This window comes from Epinephelus fuscoguttatus, linkage group LG10, assembly GCF_011397635.1.
Source record: "Epinephelus fuscoguttatus linkage group LG10, E.fuscoguttatus.final_Chr_v1".
Taxonomy (NCBI): Eukaryota; Metazoa; Chordata; class Actinopteri; order Perciformes; family Serranidae; genus Epinephelus; species Epinephelus fuscoguttatus.
In genome coordinates, this window is record NC_064761.1 from 1,223,696 (window position 1) to 1,245,187 (window position 21,492).

Below are 21,492 nucleotides of genomic sequence, written 5' to 3' on the forward strand. Positions count from 1 at the left end.
AAAAGGTTAATTAATAAAACCCAACTATATTTCAATTCTAAATATAATATGGAATTCCTTAGGGGAACTCTCCTTAACTCCATCACAAGATGGCAGTATGGTTCCATGCTGGATCCCTTTTAAGAGTTAATGACATCAGGAGCCTTGAAGGATCTCAAGTGAACGTTTTACCCCTTTTTGGCATTAGGACAGCTGAAAGAAGCGTTTGTCAAGACTCGGGGGGTAGATTCTGGGGTTGAGTCCTAAACATTTGACCCTCCGGTGGGCATTTGTAGTCCAATCTGGAGAGTTTAGAATACTGGTGTCCCTACACTGAGCTCAGTGTGTAATTATGGGGTCCTTCAAATTTTATGAGAATGAGCAAAGCACCCCAGACATCCCTCTCCCCAGCAACGTTTTCCAGCTCCTCCTGGTGGACCCCAAGATATGTAATCCCCCCAGCGTGTTCTGGGTCTGTCCCGAGGCCTCTTACCAGTGGGATGTGCCCGGAACACCTCCAGCGGGAGGCGCACAGGAGGCATCCTGATCAGATGCCCGAACCACCTCAACCGACCCCTTTCAACCCCTTTCATTCCAGAACCAGTGCTGTGTGGAGGTAAGCCCAACTATATCAAGTCAGGACCGCTCCACCTCCCGCACCAGCTCCGGCTCCTTCCCCACCAGAGAGGTGACATTCCACGTTCCCAAAGCCAGTCCACAAAGCCAGGGATCAGCACGCCAGGGGCCCCACCCCTGCCTGACGCTCGGCACACAATGTGCACACAGTGCACTCGTGTGCCAAACGTCACAATGCACCCAACCCTGATGTCTATCCTTGCGGGTGGTGGGCCCTGTGGGCAATGACTTGTGACTCATTTGGACCCGCATGTTACCTCTTTGGGCTCTTTGGGCTCATACTTTGTTACCGCTAAAATGGAATATTTTACTGGTTCCTTTCTGTGTACTAGAACTCTGATTTAGTAGCTTTGGCTGAAGTCTCTCCAGAGCAATGGCCACTAAGACTCATGGGAAGTGTATTATTTTGTGCTAATCAAATCAGTTCTACTTTACGTCACTACACTGCTGTGCTTTAGGAATTGGAATGTACTCTCTCTGTTTCTTCAGGCAGCCTTTGGTTTCAATCCAATCTGAACATCCACTAGCACTTGACCGGTGTGTGTGTTTATGGTAATGAAGGAACTTACAATAATGGAGCACTATCGCACAGAGGAGGAAGATATATCAGCCTTTGATAAACCAAATATTTGTTTATAGATAAAACAATTCCAAAAAAGTTGGGGTGCTGTGTAAAATGTAAATAAAAACAGAATGTAATCATTTGCATCTTTTTTGACCTATATTGAATTTAATAAACTTCAGAGACAAGATCATTAATGTCCACACTGATGAACAATTTTTTTATGAATATACTCTTGTTCCGAAAAAGTTGGGACAGGAGCATGTTTACCGCTGTGTGACATCACCTTTTCGCTTAACAACACTCAGTTAGTGTTTGGGAACTGAGAACACTAGCTGCTGAAGTTTTAAAAGTAAAATTCTTTTCCATTCTTACTTGATATACAACTCCAGTTGCTCAACAGTGCAGGGTCTCTGTTATCATTATTTGTGCTTCACAATGTGCCACACATTTTCAATGGGAGACAAGTCTGGACTGCACAATGTGTCTCATTGTCTTGCTGGAATAAGCAGGGACATCTCTGAAAAAGACGTTGTCTGGATGGCAGCATATGTTGCTCCCATAACCCATATGTACCTTTCAGTATTCATGGTGCCTTCACAGATGTGCAAGCTTCCCATGATGCCATGGGCACTAACACACCCCCATACCATCACAGATCGTGCCTTGAACTTTGAGCTGGTAACAGTCTGGATGGTCCTTTACCTTTTTAGTCCGGGGGACATGACTTCCATGATGGACTCTTAAGACCACAGCACACTTCTGTCAGTCCATCTCAGATTACAGATTATTGTTTCTGGATGTTGTTGATAGATGGCTTTCACTTTGCATGGTAGAGTCTTAACTTGTATTTGTAGATGCAGAGATGAACTCTTCCAAAGTGTTCCTGAGCCCATGAAGTAATATCTTTTATATAATCATGTTGCTTTTTAATTAAGTGCTGTCTGGGGATTCAAAGTTTGCAATTCAGTGTTGGTTTTCAGCCTTGCCCTTAACATGCAAAGAGATTATCTCAATCTTTTGATGATATTATGGACTGTAGATCGTGAAATCCTAATTTCTTTGCAGTTGTGCTTTGAGAAACATTCTTTAACTGTTGCACTGTTTGCTCACACAGTTTTTCACAAAGTGACCATCCTTGCTTGTGGACAACTGAGCCTTTCGAGGATGCCCCTTTATATCTGAAAATAATACTTTGATCTGTTACCAGTGAACCTTTACCTGTGGAATGTTCCAAACAGGTGTTTTTTGAGCATTCCACAACTTCCCCTGTCTTTTGTTGCTCCTGTCCCATCTATTTTGTAACATGTTGCAGACATCAAACTCAGAATGACTGTATATTTTTCAAAAAACAATAAAGTTTATCATTTTGAACATTAAGTATCTTGTCTTTGCATTGTATTCAATTGAATGAAGGTAAAAAAAAAATTGCAAATCATTGCATTCTGTTTTTATTCACATTTTAAGGCCCTGACACACCAAGCCGACGGTCGACCAAAGTCGGGCCGTTGGTGAGCGTCTGTTGGCCTAGTTTTTGCGGTGTGTCCTGCACTGTTGGCACTTCAGCGTCAGCCGATTGAGCATGTTGAATCGGCAGCAGAGCTTGTTGGTGAGAGAGATCGCTCTGATTGGCTGTTCAGGTTTTATTTCCTCGCCCCTGTAGCGAGTGACTCTGCCTGTAGTGAAACCGGGGCTAACAGGTGCTTCCTCCTCAGGCTTCACTTCAGCTGCCCGACAGATCAGCTGCTTCTTCCCACATTAACCTGAATAACAAACCACAGCCAGTTAGCCACTGCTAGTCTCTGAGCTAGCCCTGGCTCTCCATTTGGATCCAACCGGAGCACAGAGCCCTGGTTTGTTATTCAGGTTAAAGTAGGAAGAAGCTGCCGGTTTATCGGGCAGCTGAGTGAAGTGGAGCCTGCGGAGGAAACACCGGGACCGTCTGGATGTGATAGTCCGTGGAGGTGCTGGGGTGCTCGGCTGCACAGATAGGAAACCCCTGGGCTGACAGGATGTACCACTCTCTCACGCAGGCACAAAACGTACGTGCTACTTGGCAGTCGGATGTAGTCCGTGTAGTGTGTTCAAATGCAACTGTAACCGTAACGTGCTACAATAAACTGTTCAACGGAGCTGTTAGACGACCAAAAGCCAAACTGACTGACAGGAAGGCAGTGATAAAGAATGCAGACATGTCTGAAGAGATGCAGCAGGATGCTGTGGACTGTGCCATGCAGGCTATGGATAAGTACAACACTGAGAAGGATATCGCCGCCTTTGTCAAAAAGGAGTTTGACAACCCCACATGGCACTGCATAGTCGGGAGGAACTTTGGCAGCTATGTGACGCATGAGACGAAGCATTTCATCTACTTCTACCTGGGCCAAGTGGCCATTCTACTCTTCAAGTCGGGCTGAAATCCAAACATGCCCTCCCAAAACTACTTTAAATTCAGCCCACAATATTTCTGTGCCATGCTGTACATTGGCTACCACCTTTGTGCAGACATGCCTACCTCCTGGTTTCCTGCTTTCGTCAGTCTGTTATTGTTTGCCACCTACAACACAACAACCATCGCTGAATGGCACTTTAGTCATGCCTGGACTGGTGATGTGCCATTTGTAGAAAATGCCAATTTCAAACTACTCTCCATTCCAGCACTCAATCAGCATTTTCACATCTGACAGACTCACCATGATGCATAGTTTCTGCGTATTGTTTTTGCTGTGCGTTGATGCACGGGCCTTGTACATTGTTTCATGTCGATATGTTTTTTGTTCTGTATGACATCTATTGCACGTCTGTCCATCCTGGAGGTTTCTACCGTTTTTTTCCCCCGTTACAGGGGGTTTTTTGGGGAGTTTTTCCTTATCCGCTGTGAGGGTCCCAAGGACAGAGGGATGTTGTATGCTGTAAAGCCCTGTGAGGCAAATTGTGATATTGGGCTTTATAAATAAAATTGATTGAATTGATTGAATTGAACTGACACAAGGCGACGTGAGGCAACGTCGACGACCCAACAGTTGGCTTTCCTCGCCGCTAGTTCTTTGATGTCGGTTTGCTGTGTCAGCACCTTTACACAGCGTCCCAACTTTTTGGAATTGAGGTTGTACATTTACTGTTGGTTTCGCACTGCACAAGATTTTTTTTGACAGTGAGAAAAATATAAAATATCACCAGACTTACCCTGTAAATAATACTGTATAGTCAGAGGTCATGTCATAATCTTACAGTTAACAGTGCTTCAATTATCCAGGAGAGCCCAAGGAGTCTGTGTTGGGAACATTGGCTCCAGAGGTATTTCTTCCACCAAGTTCCTCATTTAAAGTTTTCTTTTTCTTAAAACAACAGAGGCTCTGCAAACTTTCTTCATACTTACTGTCAGTATTTTAACATTAGACCTTTTCTTTGTCACGATGTAAAGGATGAAACCTTGTAATCATACAGCTTTACTTTTACATGTCTGTCAAATCTGTATCTGTGTCTGTCATCTTGTTTCAGGCTGTTCTGAACCAGAAGTTCACTGACTGCTTTGTTTTGGTCTTTCTGGATGCCCAAGCTGGAAAAACAGTGAGCTCATATACTGATATGATTCATATTATTCTCATACCATAGTTGTGCAAACATCTCAGCAATGTTTCTTCTCCATTTTTGTCCTATAGAGCCTTAAGGTTGTGTTTCGGGAGCCATTGCCATCGCAGCAACAGGCAAGCAACAGCCCTCCTCCCCAGCTGGTGTCCATGTATCATCACCTGGAGTCTGTCATCAACACTGCCTGCTATAACCTCTGGACAGGACTGTTATAAAGCAGATTGTTGGATTTACCTCAACTCATGTTCATGTGATCATCGACATATGGATAAAGGAAGTACCATTAGAAGACAATAGAGGACAAGATTTAAATGAGTCCATTTGGGGAAAATCCTCTTGACAGTATGCTCTCCCAGCAGCTACAGATCACTTCTACCTTGTTCCATGGGGCATCATACTGGACAGTGATGTTATGGTGTTCATGCATTTCTCCGTTAGTGCACAGGAAGCACTCAGATCTAAATGGATCTGACAGAAACCAAAACACACCCAAACCTGTTGAGAAGTCTAAATAAAAATAAAATCGCTCTAGCCTGATTTGCCTCACAGTGGATAAACTCTTTACAGCGGTGAGCTGTGTGTACATTTGTCAAAAAGCAAGCAGATCACAAGTGTTGGAGCAGTTTGCTTCACTCCAATACTGTGTCAGATTTCTTTGTGCACATAGGGAGTGCAAATAATGTGTAAAACTGCCCATGGTGGAGTTTATTGAGCCAAGCTTACTGCAGTGTATGAGCTGGTTTGCCACAGTGTATTATAGCAGTGGCACAGAACCTCACCTAAATTAAAGAACACTTCTGCTAACATCAGAAGAGAAATGGATTCACACTTGCATAATATAGAGACTCAAGATAAATTAGCAGAGCTGCACCATAAGCTGGGTAGACACAGTGTTTTTATTAATCTTGCACATTGGGTTAACTCACAAATGAGCTCCGAATTATGTCATTGCAATCAGATTCGGCTGTTAAATGTGAATATTTAACTTTTTTTCTTTTTTTTTTTAACCATATAAATTTTTACTTTGAACAGGTTCAGCAGGATGTTCAGTGTGACAATGGCATTTACATAATATAGTAAACAAGCTAAATTTGCTAACAAAGCTTTGGAAATATGCCACAATAACATTGCCAGAAACTATTAATAAGTATGTGAGCTGTAAATTAACCACTTCCAAGCAGAAAAGAGAAGATTATCTCTGCCCGCTGCATCACATCCACAGCTGACTATGCCACAGTGTTGCGTGAAAGTCAAGAGCGCTTACTCTACAACAAAATCTGGGGACCAAACTGTCCTCAGGGGCACACTGTACAACACACTGATTAGCAAAAAAAAAAAAAAAACACTGCTGCTTGACTCCACCCACCCACCACCTCTGCTAACCAACCAACCAGGCAAAAGCTAGTTCGGATTTTTTTAGGTGGGGTCGGAGTTGGGCTGGAGTCCAACACGGAATTTCAGCCACTTAAAAAAAAAACAAAAAAAACAAATCAATACCAGTTTAAGTGTATGCTATACTGAGAATATTGTCACTGCTTTATCATTTCATCAGACAGCCTGTCCTGATGGGAAAGCTAATAATGGCTTCAGTTTCCCACCCATGCACTCATCAAAGCCACCAGACTCCATTGACAAAAACAGTAATTTTAGTTCGCTGAACACAAAAAAAACTGTACCGTACACCTTTCATACTTCCCAGCTTCATTCATAGGTCTGTATTATCATGGATCTTGTGCCTTCTGATAGCATTTTGCTCACTCTTCATACCACAACAGTGTTTTTATGAGAGAGAGACAGCTGAGATGTCAGTGTGCAGAGTGGGATGGCTTTTATGTTAGATTTTCAATAGTGTCAAACCTGTTACCCACTTGAACACCACTGCCGTACTTGGTAGCCTGAAGTGCCTTTCTCTGTTTTTTTTGTTTGTTTTTTTTTTATTCCCAGACCTACCACATGACACTGATGTTGATCCATCAGCTCTGTATAGCAGGTATTTTGAAATACACTCCTCATGTTACGCAGTGAACATGCCCAAAACAGTTTGGAGACATTTGACAGAAATTTCCTTTCATACGTAAGAAAATGGTCATATCAACTGTGATGATTTGCATAATAGCATGCCACATGTCATCAGAGCCAAGTGTTTCCAAAGCATGTTCAAGGTGATGAGTGCCACTGGTAATCACACTGAAATTTAAAAGAGGACATGAAGTCAGCCTGATACAAGTGTGACATCACTACAGACATAAAGGCTTGATATCCACTGTAATACCTTCATTAATGACCTGCTGCGCAGCCTTAGATTTCTAGACATTTTACTGGAAGGAAACCACGTTTAAGCTAATTTGTGGATGTAAAACGAAGAAATGTGGCGCGAAGCTGGGTTGTCACTGCCCAGAGAACTCAGTCTCAATGTGAAAAACTGGATACTCAAAATGCAAAATGTGAAGTTAGCCTTTACCATTCTGACTGTAATATAAACCCTGCACTGTCTCTAACTGTATAATCTATAATATGTATGTACAGAATACTTAATAGTGTGTGAAATGCTAAATAAAGCCGTAGAATGAACTCTGTTTTTAATCGTTTATACATTAACAGTATAAGATATGTAGCAGGGATGCAAACACAGCGATTCTCATTTTTTTGACGGGAGCTTGAATGACTTGTGTCATTCGCATAGATCCCGGGAGTTTTCTTTTTTTGGTCACGCTACATGATGGAACTGCATTGAGGAAGGGGAGGATAAAAATAAAACAGCTGTCGCAGATAAAGCAAGCAACTCTAGTCGCAGGATGCGTGTCACTGCTCGCCTGCCTTTCTCCCGCGGTCCGTCACTCCACTGTCTCCGTTCTGATACTCGCTCTCCCCCGGTCGGCCTGTACTACGATGCACGTTTGACATAGCCAGGCTTTCTTTAGGTGAGTTGGCTTCAGAGAGCCTAACAGCGCCCATCCAGGATAACCAGCACTACAAAGCTGATTATCAACTCGGTCTGTCATCTGTGTTTTCCAGCAATGAGCGCGTTCATGTGAACGAGGCGGAGTTGTTAATTAGGAGTGACATCATCATCATGAACTCATCCTCATATGAGATGAAACGGTAGTCTATCTGTAAAAAAAACTTCTGTTTCAGTGACAGTAATCATAGGCTACAACAGAATAAAATAAGACAGATAAAACAGATAAAAAATCCTTGTCAATAATTTTGCGAACATCAGCTTGTCTGATTTAACAGATGTAGAGACTAGAAATAATTTACAAATATTAAAAGTAGGCTAAGGAACATTGAAGAATTATTATGAGTATTTTTCGCTATTTAGTTTGATGACAGGATGAAATCATTCTTAATATCACATACTGTAATAGAACTTTAAAATAATTCCAGACTGTTTCTGCTATCGAACCAAAGAGTGTAAAAGTAGTTAATGACTGATGAGGTCTATCTGATCGAAATGTTACATTTATAATCACGGGAGCTAATTAACAATGTGGGTTATTTCTTTAGTTTTTATTTCCAGTTATCAGATGTCTCAAGTTATTCTGAGCTGCAGAGTGTAAAATCATCCACACTGTCAGCTGTCACTCTGAGGATAAAATAAAGTTTACACCATTAAAATGCAGCTAAAATCATCATGAGGATATGTGTTTACCGTGGTTATAAACCATCTCTCTGTTTGTTAGAAACTGTTTTAAAACCAGAATGGAAATAGAAAACTTGGAACAATAAAATATTAATACTGACCGGTTAACATATAGCCTATATAGCTTTTTTTTTTTTTTCTTTTTAACACTGTCACTTTGTTAAGCAAACTGGGGACTTTTGCTCATGACATTCTCTGGCCTTTTTAGCTTGGTTAATGCATATTTTAGATATTTAGCTTACTGTGGCCAAAATTGTTTACAGAAACAAGAAGTTCTTCATATATCTAGCCTCCTAAATTTGCTCTCGAAGTGCACCAGATTAATGTATTTAACTTTAAAATAGTCAAACATGCCCCCGGACCCCCCTAAAAGTTCAGAGGCTCTCTCTTTTTTCACCATACCTCTGTTTGCATCACTGATGAATCCATCTCAAATTCCTACATCAGTGTAGGAATTTGAGATGGATTGTCTTTTCTTCTAATTAGAGGGAAAAATAACTGACTCTCCAATAACTGGCTGATGTTGAATAATGGCCAGAAAAGTGTTTAATACAGAATACTATGGTGTCACAGTATGGTCAGTTCATCCTTGAGTCCAAGAAGATGTTTGTGCCAAATTTGAAGAAATTCCCTCCAGGTGGTGGTGGATGGACAAATTACATGTTTCCTTGGGCTTGTTAAGGGACAGTTTGGCTGCTTATCAGAGAGCTCTGAAGGAGGCAAAGTTTAAATATCTGTCCTCTATCATAGCTAACAGCTCTCATCATCCAAGGGTGTTATTTAATACTATAGACGCTGTCATTAACCCATGCCATGCCCCACTGTCCTGTCTGATGCTTCCACGGCAACCTGTGAAGAGTTTGTTTCTTTTTTTACTGACAAAGTGGCATCTGTCAGGCAGAATATTAGTAAAATATCTCTCTCTTCTGGTGATGTGTGTGCTCCTCCTTCACCGTCTACCATTTTCGAGTGGTCTGAGACAATTTCTCGTTTTTCACTAAGGTGGTTAATGGTGTGAAACCTACTAACTGTCCCTTAGATATCATTCCTGACAAATTTCATTCATTCTGTTGGGTCAAGTCTCCTTGTTTTTATTAACTCCTGTCTTAGTTCAGGGTCTGTTCCAGCTGCCTTCAAACACGCTGTGGTTAGGCCCCTCCTAAAAAAACAAAACATCTTGACCCCTCTGTGCTGTCCAATTTTAGACCTGTCTTCCATTTACCTTTTCTTTCTAAGGTCTTAAAAAAAAGTTGTTTTCATACAATTACAGTTATTTTTAGAGATAAATTCTGTTCTTGATAAATTTCAGTCTGGTTTTAGATCCTGACAATGCACCGAGTCAGCACTGTTCAAGGTGCACAATGATATTGCCTTGTCTGTAGATGCTGGGAATCCTGGTACTGCTGGACCTCACAGCGTCCTTTGATACAGTCAACCATGCAGTCCTTGTATCTTGCCTAGAGCAGTATGTAGGCATCCGCGGCACCACTCTTCAATGGTTTAGGTCGTACCTGGCAAATAGGAGCTTTTCTGTGATGATTGGTGACCTCCACTCATCACATGCATCTCTCCCTTGTGGGGTGTCACAGGGATCTATTCTTGGCTCTATCCTCTTTTCATTGTATTTGCTATCTCTGGGATCAATAATAACAAAACACAATGTCTTTCCATTTTTATGCAGATGATTTACAGATTTATTTGCCCATGAAACCCAATGAAAGTACTGCATTTAATAAGTTACTGGATTGTATTAGTGACGTAAAGCAGTGGCTGGCATGAAACTTTCTGCACCTCAACGACAGCAAAACTGAATGTATTTTGTTTGGCACTTCACCTATGTCGAATGTTATTGCAACAAACTGTAGCACTCTAGCCCCCTTTTCTTGGGGTAACATTTTAACAATTGTTTGAAATTCGATAAACAGATTAGTTCTGTTGTTAGAACAAGCTTTTTCCAGCGCCATCTCTTGGCCAAAGTGAAGCCTTTTCTCAGTCAGCAGGACCTTGAGAAGGCAATTCATGCATTCATCAGTTCACGATTAGATTACTGTAATGCCCTTTATGTCGGCCTCAGCCAGTGTTCTCTTTCACGTTAAAAGGCAGTTATACTGGACAATCTTGCTGCCTTCTGGGCTTCAGGTATACAGACAGTAAAAATGTACCAATTGAATGTTAGTTGGGGATAGTATAAGTGAAAGAAATAAATGACTAATAGGATCACTGGTCATTTAATCATGGCATTTAGATTGGAATTTGTCATTTAAACACTGAAATATTCAGTATGACAGGTCCCTACATCATAGCACATACTTGGATTTAAATTGCATGGGTGTGATTGGCCACTGGAATCTGTTCAAAGGAAAAAGAATAAAAAAAAATTACTCTGTGTAACTTCAGCAGAAGTTGTAATGTAGTATTGAGGGAACGTTGCGATTTTTACAATCTGTAAACCTTATGGACCTTATTTCTGGTATTAAATCAGGGGCGCAGATGGGATTTTTGAACTGGGGGGGGACCAAGCTGTCAGTAAATGATTCCAACTGTGTGTGTGTGTGTGTGTGTGTGTGTGTGTGTGTGTGTGTATGTATGTATGTATGTATGTATGTATGTATTTACATATATATATATATATATATATATACATATATATATACATATATATATATACACACATATACATATATACATATATATATATATATATATATATATATATATATATACACATATATACATATATACATATATATATATACACATATATATATATACATACATATATATATATGCATATATATATATATATATATATATATATACATACATATATATATGCATATATATATATATATACATATATATATAGATATATATATATACACAGATAGACATATATAGATATATATATATATATATATATATATATATATATATATACACATATATACATATATACATATATATATATATATATATACATATATACATATATATATATATATATATATATATATATATACATACACATATATATATACATATATAGATATATATATATACATACATATATATATATATATATATATATATATATATATATATATATATACATACATATATATATACATATATATATATACATATATATATATATATATATACATATATATATACATATATATATATATATATATACATATATATACACTATATATATATATATATATATATATATATATATATATATATATGTGTGTGTGTATATATATATATGTAAATGTATATGTATAAATGACCCGGATGATGATGACAAGCAACAAGCGACAAAATAATGTGTTATTTGGAGCCTCATTGTCGGTGCCCCGATCATTCCCACTATATGGATCTACGCGGCTCTCGCAGATCTAAATATCTTCCGAAGTACTCCAAATGACACCAAACTTATCTGGGTGAGTAAACAACCGTATTTAATGCCAGAAATAAGATCCAGGTTGTAAAAAATGGAACTTCCCCTTTAAGCAGAACAGTTGAAACATACTCAACTTTGTGACTAGACAGCTGTGCTCACCACCTGCTGTGTGTGCAGTAATCTTTGATCCAACCCAGACCCTCCTTTGTGGAGCCTGAAGTGGACACAGGTGAGTATAAAGATGGATTTTTTTCATTTTCATTTTCCATTTCCAAAAATAATAAAAATAGCACTCACATAGCGGCTTGTATTCACAGCCTATGTATCCCTGGTAGTCAAGGTTTTCCAGCATGCTGAACAGGTAGCTGTAGTTGAGCTCTCCGGCACTGTCAGGCTCATTCCTGCCTGGAACCTGTGCGATCTGAACATGACCTGAGACAAGACTTCTTACACTCATGTTCTGTGGTCAGTAACACCGATGAACATCATTATACACTGCTCGAAAACATTAAGGGAACACTTAAATCACACATAAGATCTTGATGAACAAATTATTTAAGCTGAAAATCTTAATTGATGTACACTGTGTAATTTGTTGAGAACAAAATGACATAACCAAGGTCAATGAAAACTAAAATCATCAACCCACTGAGGGCTGGATTCAAAAATCCCATCAAAAATCAAAGTAAGGGGGCACGTTTCCAGTCTAACACTGTATTATCATTAGACTGCTATTCTGTTGTATTTATTTGTGAATGGACATTAAATATTTGTATTTGTATTAATGATTTTATCTGATATCTTACTCACCAATTATGGGAAAATACTTGTGTATGTTTTGTGTCAGGTTTCCATCCATTATTTGCCAATGAAAGACATCCTGAAACAGTTCAGACATCTGTTAAGTCAAGATTTTCATCATATATTTTTGTTCTTTTCTTTTCAAGTTCAGATAAATTTCCAGAGCACCCACCATTTGCAGCTTTATATTTGGCTTTCCAACCTTCTCTAGTATTGCGGCAGCTGCAGACACAAAAATTAGAATGAGCCAAAATAAAAGTCACGGCAGGCAGACAGACATGTATGCCAGACAGGAGGTGTGTTTTCCCCAAGAGAAGTGGGAGAAATAAGACACAAACACACACACTCAGGGGTGGGAATCTCTAAGCACTTAAAAATTTGTGTATGATTCAGAGAGCGCTCAATGCATCAAAATTTTTGCAGTTATCTGGTTTCAGACTCAGAAAAAAATCTCACATAGACAACTGTTCATATATATTTAAAAAAAAAAAATCCACTCAGACTGGCTCGGACCTTGTTCTTTACATTTAGCTGACTATTCAGGACCTGCCTTACTCTGTGTAGGTACTTGGCTGTGGCTGACTTTCTTGCGACTTCCTCATGGTTCCCATTTGCCTGCAGGACCCCTAGGTATTTGTAGCTATCCTGAACATCTGCAATGCTGCTTTCTGGTAGTTCAACCCCCTCGGTTCTGATCATCTTCCCTCTCTTTGACACCATCTGACCACACCTATATAGTCCGAATGACATTCCGATGTCATCACTGTAGATCCTGGTGAGGAGGATCAATGAGTCGATGTGTCGCTCATTACAAGCAAGCAACTTGATGTCATGCATGTAGAGAAGGTGATGGTGACCGATGGTTGCTCCACTTTGCAACCGGTAGCCAGCCACATACATACATACATACATACATACATACATACATATTTGTGGACTTAGAATATACTGAATGAATGAATGGAAGTTTAGGTTTAGGGTAAGGAGATGATGGGGTGGTTGTCTGGCAACAATAAAAAAAATGCAGCAAGTGGGGTTTTTTTTACGAGTTGCATTCAGTTAAAAAAATGCTGTTCTAACAGTTGATTGGGCTGCTTGAGATTAGCTGATGTAGCTGGGATGTGAGCTTCTGTCAAGCTGTCATCTGTCTATGGCTCAGTCGACGTGATGTATCTTCTGCTGTGCAGAGGACTGTGGGTCAGAAAAACCAGCAAAGCATGCTTGCTTGCATACTGCAAAATTCATCCGGATGTAGTAGAACATCCTGTTATTTTTGGCACACTGCATTTGACATACTATGTATTGGTACATACTGAATCTTTTTTTTCCCATACTAAATAGTATAGTGGTGTGGGTATTCGAATGCACCAGTGGTCTTACCCTGATGAGGGGAGTCCAGAAAATACCTGGGATCTGTAATCCTTGTGTTGATTGGTTCAATCAAACCAGTGATTCCTTCCTGTGAGAAACAGTGACAGTAGCCTGACACAATTTTTTGAGGGTGATGTGATGTTTAACTTTAAACACTGTCAGACACATTAAGCAGTGCAACAACTAAATGAATACTACAATATCCATGTACTGTAACACTGCACTGCAGAGAAATGCATCCTAACAGGATTGTGATGTGACATCAACACACTGTTACGCTAACACTGGCATGTTTTGTAATGCTTACTAATTATGTAACAAGCTTTGTTATGGTTTTGGACAGTTATGTGGTTACATTTCAGATTTTGCAGATTTAAAGAGGCAACCGATAGCATCTTTTCCTAAATATATCATTATGAAAATAATGTGGGTTGCACAGGGTAGTGGCCACAGTAAAATCAGACTATCAGCGTTTACATAGGTTACTTAGTGGCTTTGCAATCTTTGTAATAAGCTTCTGCCACCAGGGGCAAAATTTCATGCAAAGACTCTGCTTTACGGCAGGAAACGCGTTATGTATTGCGAAACTGGTTGGTCAGCCAATCAGGGACTGGAGCTGGTCCTTATGAGGAGTTGGGCATGTGATAGTTGAGTCACAAACACAATGGCAGACGGACAAAGTTTGGAAACAAGTGAAAAACTACCTAGCGAAAGAAAACGAGCTCCTCTGTCTGAGGAGGCAAAGAAGAGCAAAAAGGAGAGTGATAAAAGAAGAGGAAAAACAACAGTAAACCTCAGTCAGGTGTTCAAGAGATGGAGGGAGCTCCGTGACCAAAGAGGCTTCAAAACCGATGTCCAGCTAGCTTTCTTTCGAATGGATCAGTAACACGGCTAAATGTTAGCTAGACAAGAGAGGACTGTACTGTACTGGCTGCTAGTTAACTCCTAGCGGGCCAGCATTGCAAATCGCCGCAACCAGGGACCAGGTAGCGAGTGTTGGTCGGCTGACATCCTCGATGCCACTCTACGGCAGCCCTCAGACAGAGATACCCCCCTCCCTTCCTTCTGTTCTCCTCTCATGGAGGCAGCTATCGACGGATATCACCCAGCTAAGTTACACCCAGCTAAGTGAACACTGGACTTTTCATTGCAAAGGCCTTAGACTGAGGTGCATCAAAATCAGTTAACGTTAGTCCACACAGCTCTCCCAAGCTGGCCTGGAGAGCAGGGAGATCATGTCGGTCACTGGCCATAAATGTGAGGGCAGCCTTCGCAGCTACTGGGCACCCAGCATCTCCGACCGGGAGAGGTGGAGTAAAATCCTCTCCACTCCCATTTGTCTGGTGAATGCCTCTCCTCTGTCAATACACTGTGCCAGCAATTTAATAATATTGATGCCAGTTGTAACATTTAAATGTTTTAGTAGTAAGCCAATGTATAGTGAGCCAGTGACAGTTGAAAAATAACTCTGCTGCGCGTCCATTCCCTTGTTGGGAGTTATTTTTCAACAGTCACTGGCTCACTATACATGATCCCTTACGTGTCTACTGTTGTTTGTACTGATACTGTACATATTGGTATAATTTACTGAGTTGTTTGTACTGGTACTGTGCATTCTGGTATAATTATTTGCATTACTATTTGTTTTTTCTTCAGATAAATCTGATGATTGTTGCTTGGTCTCTTGACTCATTTATTTAGTAGAGTGTCCACACACCTTCTCATTCTACATATACATAGAGGTATACCGGCGGCTTTACAGCCTACATTTTATTGATTATCTCTGATCCCCACGGTCAATTTGGTCATTGCGACAGTGCGAGCAACACCGCTGACGCTAGGTGGCACCAAGCTAAAAAAAAACAAAAAAAAAACGAATCCTATCTGTTGCCTCTTTAGCAACTTTATAATTTTTTCAAATATTACAATACTGTTTAACATTGTGGTCAGTTCATTCATGTGCATGACTAATGTAATCAAAATCACAAATTAGTAATGGGTACTCATGAATGTTTTTTCCTCTAAGACTTACATTTCTCATTCTCGGGGTGTATTGTATAGTATCTCCTGTAGCATATCAAATTCCTGTAAATATCAGTTGAATCATATTTAATATCTTCCACTTGTTTTAATCTTCCATACTCCTTTGTCTTTGCAGTATCCCACTAAATTTCTGTAGAAATCCAGTTTCACCACATTCATACTGCCAGGAGTTGTAATGTTGGACAGAGAAGGGCACCAACCTTTGATAGGATATCAGCAGCATAGTTTAGATTCTGCACAAAGATGGATTCCATCTCCTTGGCAACCACTGTTCTGTGTGAGTCCCCAGGAACCCTCCCTGCCATCAGGTGGATCCTGAGAAATTCATGGCAAATACTTCATACACATATGCAAATCTGAAAAATTAAAATCCTGCTTTATATCATTTTGTAACTATACAGGCTTTTGCATAAAGACTGTTTCCTCATCACAAAACACAACAGAAGACCCTGAACATATTTTCATTTAAGGTGCATTACTCTGCTTTATTATTTTACCATACTATTTTTCTCCATATTGGTCTCCTGCTGGCTGAAATTAAGCTCAGGTGCCTTCCATTTCTCTTGATTGTTGGGACTGCTTGATTCCAGACAATTTTTTCAGTTGTGCAACTTAAAAGGCATTTCCTGTAACCTGTGGACTCAGTTTCCCACAGTCCTCTTTTTCATGTGTGGTTTCCATAAACTGTCTCGGCTAAAAACAACAAGCCTCACCTAGTCTGTTGCAGGACACAGTTTTGGCATTCATCACGGTTTAAAAACTGACATCATAATAAAGTTTGTTCTCATTTTGAACCAGATGTAGATTTACCAGTAATTTAATACCCAATATGTTATGCTTCACTGAAGTTAGGCACCATGAATGCATCACCATTTTTTGTTATCTTCACTGCTTCCTTGACTGTAAAGGCTGGGAGGGGCAATTCCACTGGGTGCAGCTCTCCATGGTCCAGATAGTTCTGGCTGCCCCACAGTGTCATACCACACCAGGAGCATTGCAGCAGCAGAGCATTTTGCCTGCCTGAATTTGTAGGCCTGCACATTATGTTGATTTGGTCATTTTTCCTTGATATTTGTGCTTCAAATAAAATAAATAAATTGAATTGTTACATGTCCGACGGTCTTTGAACACATTGTGTGTGACGAAGGCTTCCATTAAGCAACACAATCAAATCTAAGCTTGAAATAGTTATATTTCATCAGAATCACTGGAAAAGTCAATGTTACTCAAAGTAGCAGGAAAAAAAGCTGAATACACCCGATACTAAATGTCTGTACAGGTGAATAAGTGCTCTGAATGGAAAGAAGTGTACACTGAGATCAGACCACTGCATCTGCGGTACACATTTCATTTCAGGTAAGTAAAATCAGCTAACAAGTGAATCATAATGAAAATACATGAAAGTGATAATTTTCTTTGGAGTAAAGCTTGGAGTAAGCTTAACATGTCTTTATCTATCTATCTATCTATCTATCAATGCTTTTGAGTCAAATTGGTTGCAGGCCATGGAGAGACCTGGAGGTGGGGCCCTTTTCATTCCTATTAATGTTGCTAAGTGGCACAGGAAGCCAAAAAAGCTTTGTTTTGTGTAATAAAATTACCTGAATTGGGATAAAATGAATTAATCTTGCAGATCTTCTAGACTTTCCAAATGGATCAAATCCTGATAGTGGTATGAGTCAATACAGGGTGGTTTCGAAGCTCAAAAAAATGTATCCACTGATTTACAGATGTAAATGATCTCTTTCACAATATATGTGTCTAGGGGGAAAAGTCTTTTTGGACCCTGTGGCATCATCTGGCAGACCAGGAATCTTTGGACACAACAAAAATTGGCCTCGGATCCCAGCGCACTTCTTGGGGACTGAGAGCGGGACAGAACAGGGACCCCCTACTGCATTACCACTACCACTATTATACAAGACTGAGTTCCACTTGAGATAACAGGCCTTTTTCACAGCAGAGGTTTAGGGGTGCTGAGCAAGATAAATTTCACTGTTTTGTACATTTTAACTCAATTTCATTCCCACATTTGTGAAAGAAAAGCACAACACTTTTTGGGAAAGTCTGTGACTAAACCATCAAATCTGATAAAGGTTATTTAAATGCTGAGCCACAGCAAAAGAGGAATGGATTGGAATCATAAAAGAAACATATCGTAACCCTAATTTCTGGGGGAGGATAACTCATTCTGATACAGCAACTCCTCAACATACACATAAACAGTATGTATGTTTCTGGAGTAAACCAGCCCCCTATAGTGAGTACCAAAAATACCAAAAATGCTGCTGCTGTATTTTTGTTGTTAAAATATTACGTTGCATCCAAGTACTGTATGGTTTTGACACTTTTCTCGCTTGTTAACAAGGGACATACAGTAAAAAAAAAAAAATTTTTTAAATCTCTCAAATTTTAGGGGTGCAGGGATTCAATTTAGGGGTGCTTCAGCACCCCCAAAAATGGGCTAGAAACGCCTATGTGAACCGCGCCTCACAGATCAGGCGGCTACAGCAGGGGTGGTGACAAAAAGCTGCGGTCAAGTGGGACAGTTTCCAGCAGCCTTCAGTCCATACAAGTCACAGAAACATTTACATCCTGTCTGATATGATGTCAGTTTATTAAAATATTATCCAACTTATATATGTTTGTTCTCAGTCTCCAATTGTTTTCATTATGATAGATTAATTTATTAAAATGATTTACAGGTGATATGTAATTTCTGTTCATGGTTCAACCTCTAGTCTACATGAATTCTCATGTAAATCAGCATAATCTCAGTTTGGTGCTGCAGGGCAGACCTGTCCTTTCAACTACAGAGACTAAATAAATTGTGTTTGACAATAAGGTTCACATTTTCAGAGGGAAAAAAAGACAACAACAATCCGTACAGATGTTATTTTAAGAATCCTCACATCGCGCTGACCACAAGTCTCTGTGATACTAAACAGGCTACTTCAATAATTAAAACAGTCCAGTGTTAAGAACCACGGCCAATATATTAAAGTTGCCTTCACTCGGCCATGCCTCACCTTGTACAGTTCAAAGCTCTGGCATACTTCAGAGCCTGATCCAGACCCTGTCTGAACTCTGCCTCTCTGCCTGGAACTGCTCCGAGACCAAGTTCACCCTTCTTAATATTTCCTGCAACACACATTTACCTTATCATCATCCTCTGAACATTGCTAAGCATTTCAGTGGTTGAAGTGAACGGCTGCTGACTGAAGCTCGGTGTGTGTGCTGTGTAATGTTACCAGGCGGGGTGTTGATGAGGACTACCTCCACTCCTGTAGCCTCTCTGGCTCTCTGAAGCTCCTGCAGGTCTGAGTCGTAGAGCCAGGCTGCCTCCACCGCCTGAAAGCCAGCCGAGGCAGCCGCGTATATTCTCTGACTGAAGTCTGGGAGCTCCGTGAACAGCCACGAAATATTCGCACACAACTTCAGTGGAGCCATCCTGAGTTTTCAGCCAGGGCAATGACCCTACGTTCAGAGTCCTTCTCATTATTCTTACGTGCGCTTGCCTTGCCCATAGACATATATACGTAGACGCCGCATCGAGTGGGTTTACCCGCTGCTGCGATACGTCAACGTCGCCGCCATGTTGGATGTGGCAAGGCTGCGCTGTAAACAAATACAAGTGAATTGACTTGATTTCATAAAGCGCCTTTCTACAAAGACATGTAGGCCTGCGTTAATGCCTCTCGTTTATTCATTCACACACACACACACACACACACACACACACACACACACACACACACACACAAATATACTAAACTAATATACTAATATACAAAAACAATGAATTTCGGTCTTCTCAGATGGCTAAGATAAGAACTTTATTGATCTCACACAGGAACAATTCACCTTACATCAGCTATAGAGAACAAGGTAGTGCCGAAAAACAATACACAGTATATATACTGTGCGTGTGTAAAGGATGACACAGTTATTCGGCAAACCACCGTTAATTACTGAACAGTACAGGTTACTGTTGGCCGTAACCACGCCAAAACAACCAACATACAAGAACTTAGCTGTAACTCCAACTGTGCACTCCTGCTCTCTCCTCCAGCTCGTTCCTACACACACCAGCCCCCTCACAAAGTGCCCTCATTCCCGTCACACTCGCACCTCGCACCCCGCCCCCCTACCTATACTCATTCAATCCCAAACATGCCATTATCTCACAGAACACTGACATTATAACAGAATATTTACTGCAGGGTCGCTGCAGTACACGTGTGTGTGTGTGTATTATATATATATATATATATATATATATATATATATATATATATACATACTGTGTATTGTTTTCCGGCACTACCTTGTTTTCTATAGCTGATGTAAGGTGAATTACTCCTGTGTGGGATCAATAAAGTTCTTATCTTAGCCATCTGAGAAGATCAAATACATTGTTTTTGGTGCCTAACTGTTTCCCAAGTATATTAGTGTGTGTGTGAATGAATAAACGAGAGGCATTAACGTACATTTCTTTGTAGAAAGGCGCTTTATGAAATTAAGTCCATTCACTTGCAGCCTATTAGTTCACAGCGCAGCCTTGCCACATCCAATATGGCGGCGACGTTGACGTACGGCTCAGCGCTCGATGTGGCGTCTATGGGTGCGTCCCAAGTCTCTTATAGTGCTACTGCTAGCTCGCTTGAACCGGAAGTCGTTCGAGGTCCGCCATCTTCTAGGCCGTCCCAAGTCTGTTATTTGTGCAGCGAGGAGCTAGCGATAGGAGCTAGCAGCAAGCTTTAAGCAGCTACGAGCTAGGATGGTCGAGAGGTTCCTAACAGGAAGTCTTTTTCAGCTTGAGGCCATGACGTATAAATACCCGCCCCCTTTATCTGTCTTATTTGAATTTTTTTTTTTTTTTTTTTTTTTTACAGACTTTATTTATCATATTAAAGCCATTATACAGATAAACATGAAGATAAACATGACATTATACAACTATGAACTCATACAAAACATTGACAACAGTGAAGTACAGGGAGTATGTGACAAACAGCAGAGCCTTACAAAAAATAAATACAATAAAAAAAAAAATACAGTGTATCAGGCTGCATAAAGACAAATTTAATCAAAAAAGAAACAGAAAATAAATAAATATATATGCAAAAATGGAGAAAAGAGAAGAAAAAGAAAAGATGGAAAAAAAAAACAGGAGATTTTATCTAGTAACATGGACCATAATATTTTCCATAATACCGGATGTCTTGAAAGCTTTCTTGTTTTTACATATTTTACATACAGAGTCATAAAAAGATTTAAGTTCCACATAAAACAAAGTTTCTTTTGGCACAGCCTGGAGAAATCTAGCTTTATGGATGTGATATTTACCCAACAGACACAGCAATTTTATTACATTATTAACCTCCTCATTGTTACATTCAACATTTAAGAATAAGACCATACTTTCAGTAATAGTGATCAAAATTTTATGAGATT

General features: G+C 40.0%; 3 protein-coding genes across 7 annotated transcripts in view; 2 read left to right on the forward strand and 1 right to left on the reverse strand.

Moving 5' to 3' along the window:
• szt2 (SZT2 subunit of KICSTOR complex) overlaps window positions 1-7,339 on the forward strand; it is a 461,751-nt gene extending 454,412 nt beyond the window's left edge. Inside the window, exons 74-75 of the mRNA XM_049588526.1 lie at window positions 4,679-4,747; window positions 4,840-7,339. Of these exons, the coding sequence (XP_049444483.1) occupies window positions 4,679-4,747; window positions 4,840-4,983 (213 nt within the window). The 3' untranslated portion in view covers window positions 4,984-7,339. The remainder of the gene's footprint in view (window positions 1-4,678; window positions 4,748-4,839) is intronic.
• On the forward strand, window positions 3,047-4,669 carry LOC125895902 (dynein light chain 2, cytoplasmic-like). Its single transcript, XM_049588104.1, has one exon. It carries the CDS (start codon window positions 3,190-3,192, stop codon window positions 3,592-3,594), a length of 405 nt encoding a protein of 134 aa, XP_049444061.1. The 5' UTR covers window positions 3,047-3,189; the 3' UTR covers window positions 3,595-4,669.
• A 3,284-nt stretch (window positions 7,340-10,623) lies between the features above and the next one.
• Window positions 10,624-19,648, reverse strand: hyi (hydroxypyruvate isomerase). Of its 5 annotated transcripts, none has more exons than XM_049588090.1 (9): window positions 19,312-19,648; window positions 19,065-19,176; window positions 16,236-16,350; window positions 14,002-14,080; window positions 12,794-12,843; window positions 12,631-12,700; window positions 12,118-12,252; window positions 11,983-12,034; window positions 10,624-10,760 (listed from the first exon to the last, which is right to left on the reverse strand). In XM_049588090.1, exons 1-9 carry the CDS (start codon window positions 19,532-19,534, stop codon window positions 10,709-10,711), a joined length of 888 nt encoding a protein of 295 aa, XP_049444047.1. In that variant the 5' UTR covers window positions 19,535-19,648; the 3' UTR covers window positions 10,624-10,708. The 5 variants fall into 5 exon arrangements, with proteins under 5 accessions (XP_049444047.1, XP_049444052.1, XP_049444051.1 ...); XM_049588095.1 differs by having other exon boundaries at window positions 11,980-12,034; window positions 19,312-19,647; XM_049588094.1 differs by having other exon boundaries at window positions 11,950-12,034; window positions 19,312-19,646.
• Between the last annotated feature and the right edge of the window lie 1,844 nt (window positions 19,649-21,492).

What these genes read in the sequence shown, in the direction of transcription:
- hyi (XM_049588090.1), bottom strand. Translation starts at nt 19,534, where the DNA reads ATGAGAAGGACTCTGAACGTAGGGTCATTGCCCTGGCTGAAAACTCAG. An exon ending in CAAGTATTTTCCCATAATTG is followed by an intron (nt 12,253 to 12,630) that starts GTGAGTAAGATA and finishes GTCTTGTCTCAG; the next exon opens with GTCATGTTCAGATCGCACAG. An exon ending in CTGTGAATACAAGCCGCTAT is followed by an intron (nt 12,035 to 12,117) that starts GTGAGTGCTATT and finishes TGTCCACTTCAG; the next exon opens with GCTCCACAAAGGAGGGTCTG.
- LOC125895902 (XM_049588104.1), top strand. Translation starts at nt 3,190, where the DNA reads ATGTACCACTCTCTCACGCAGGCACAAAACGTACGTGCTACTTGGCAG.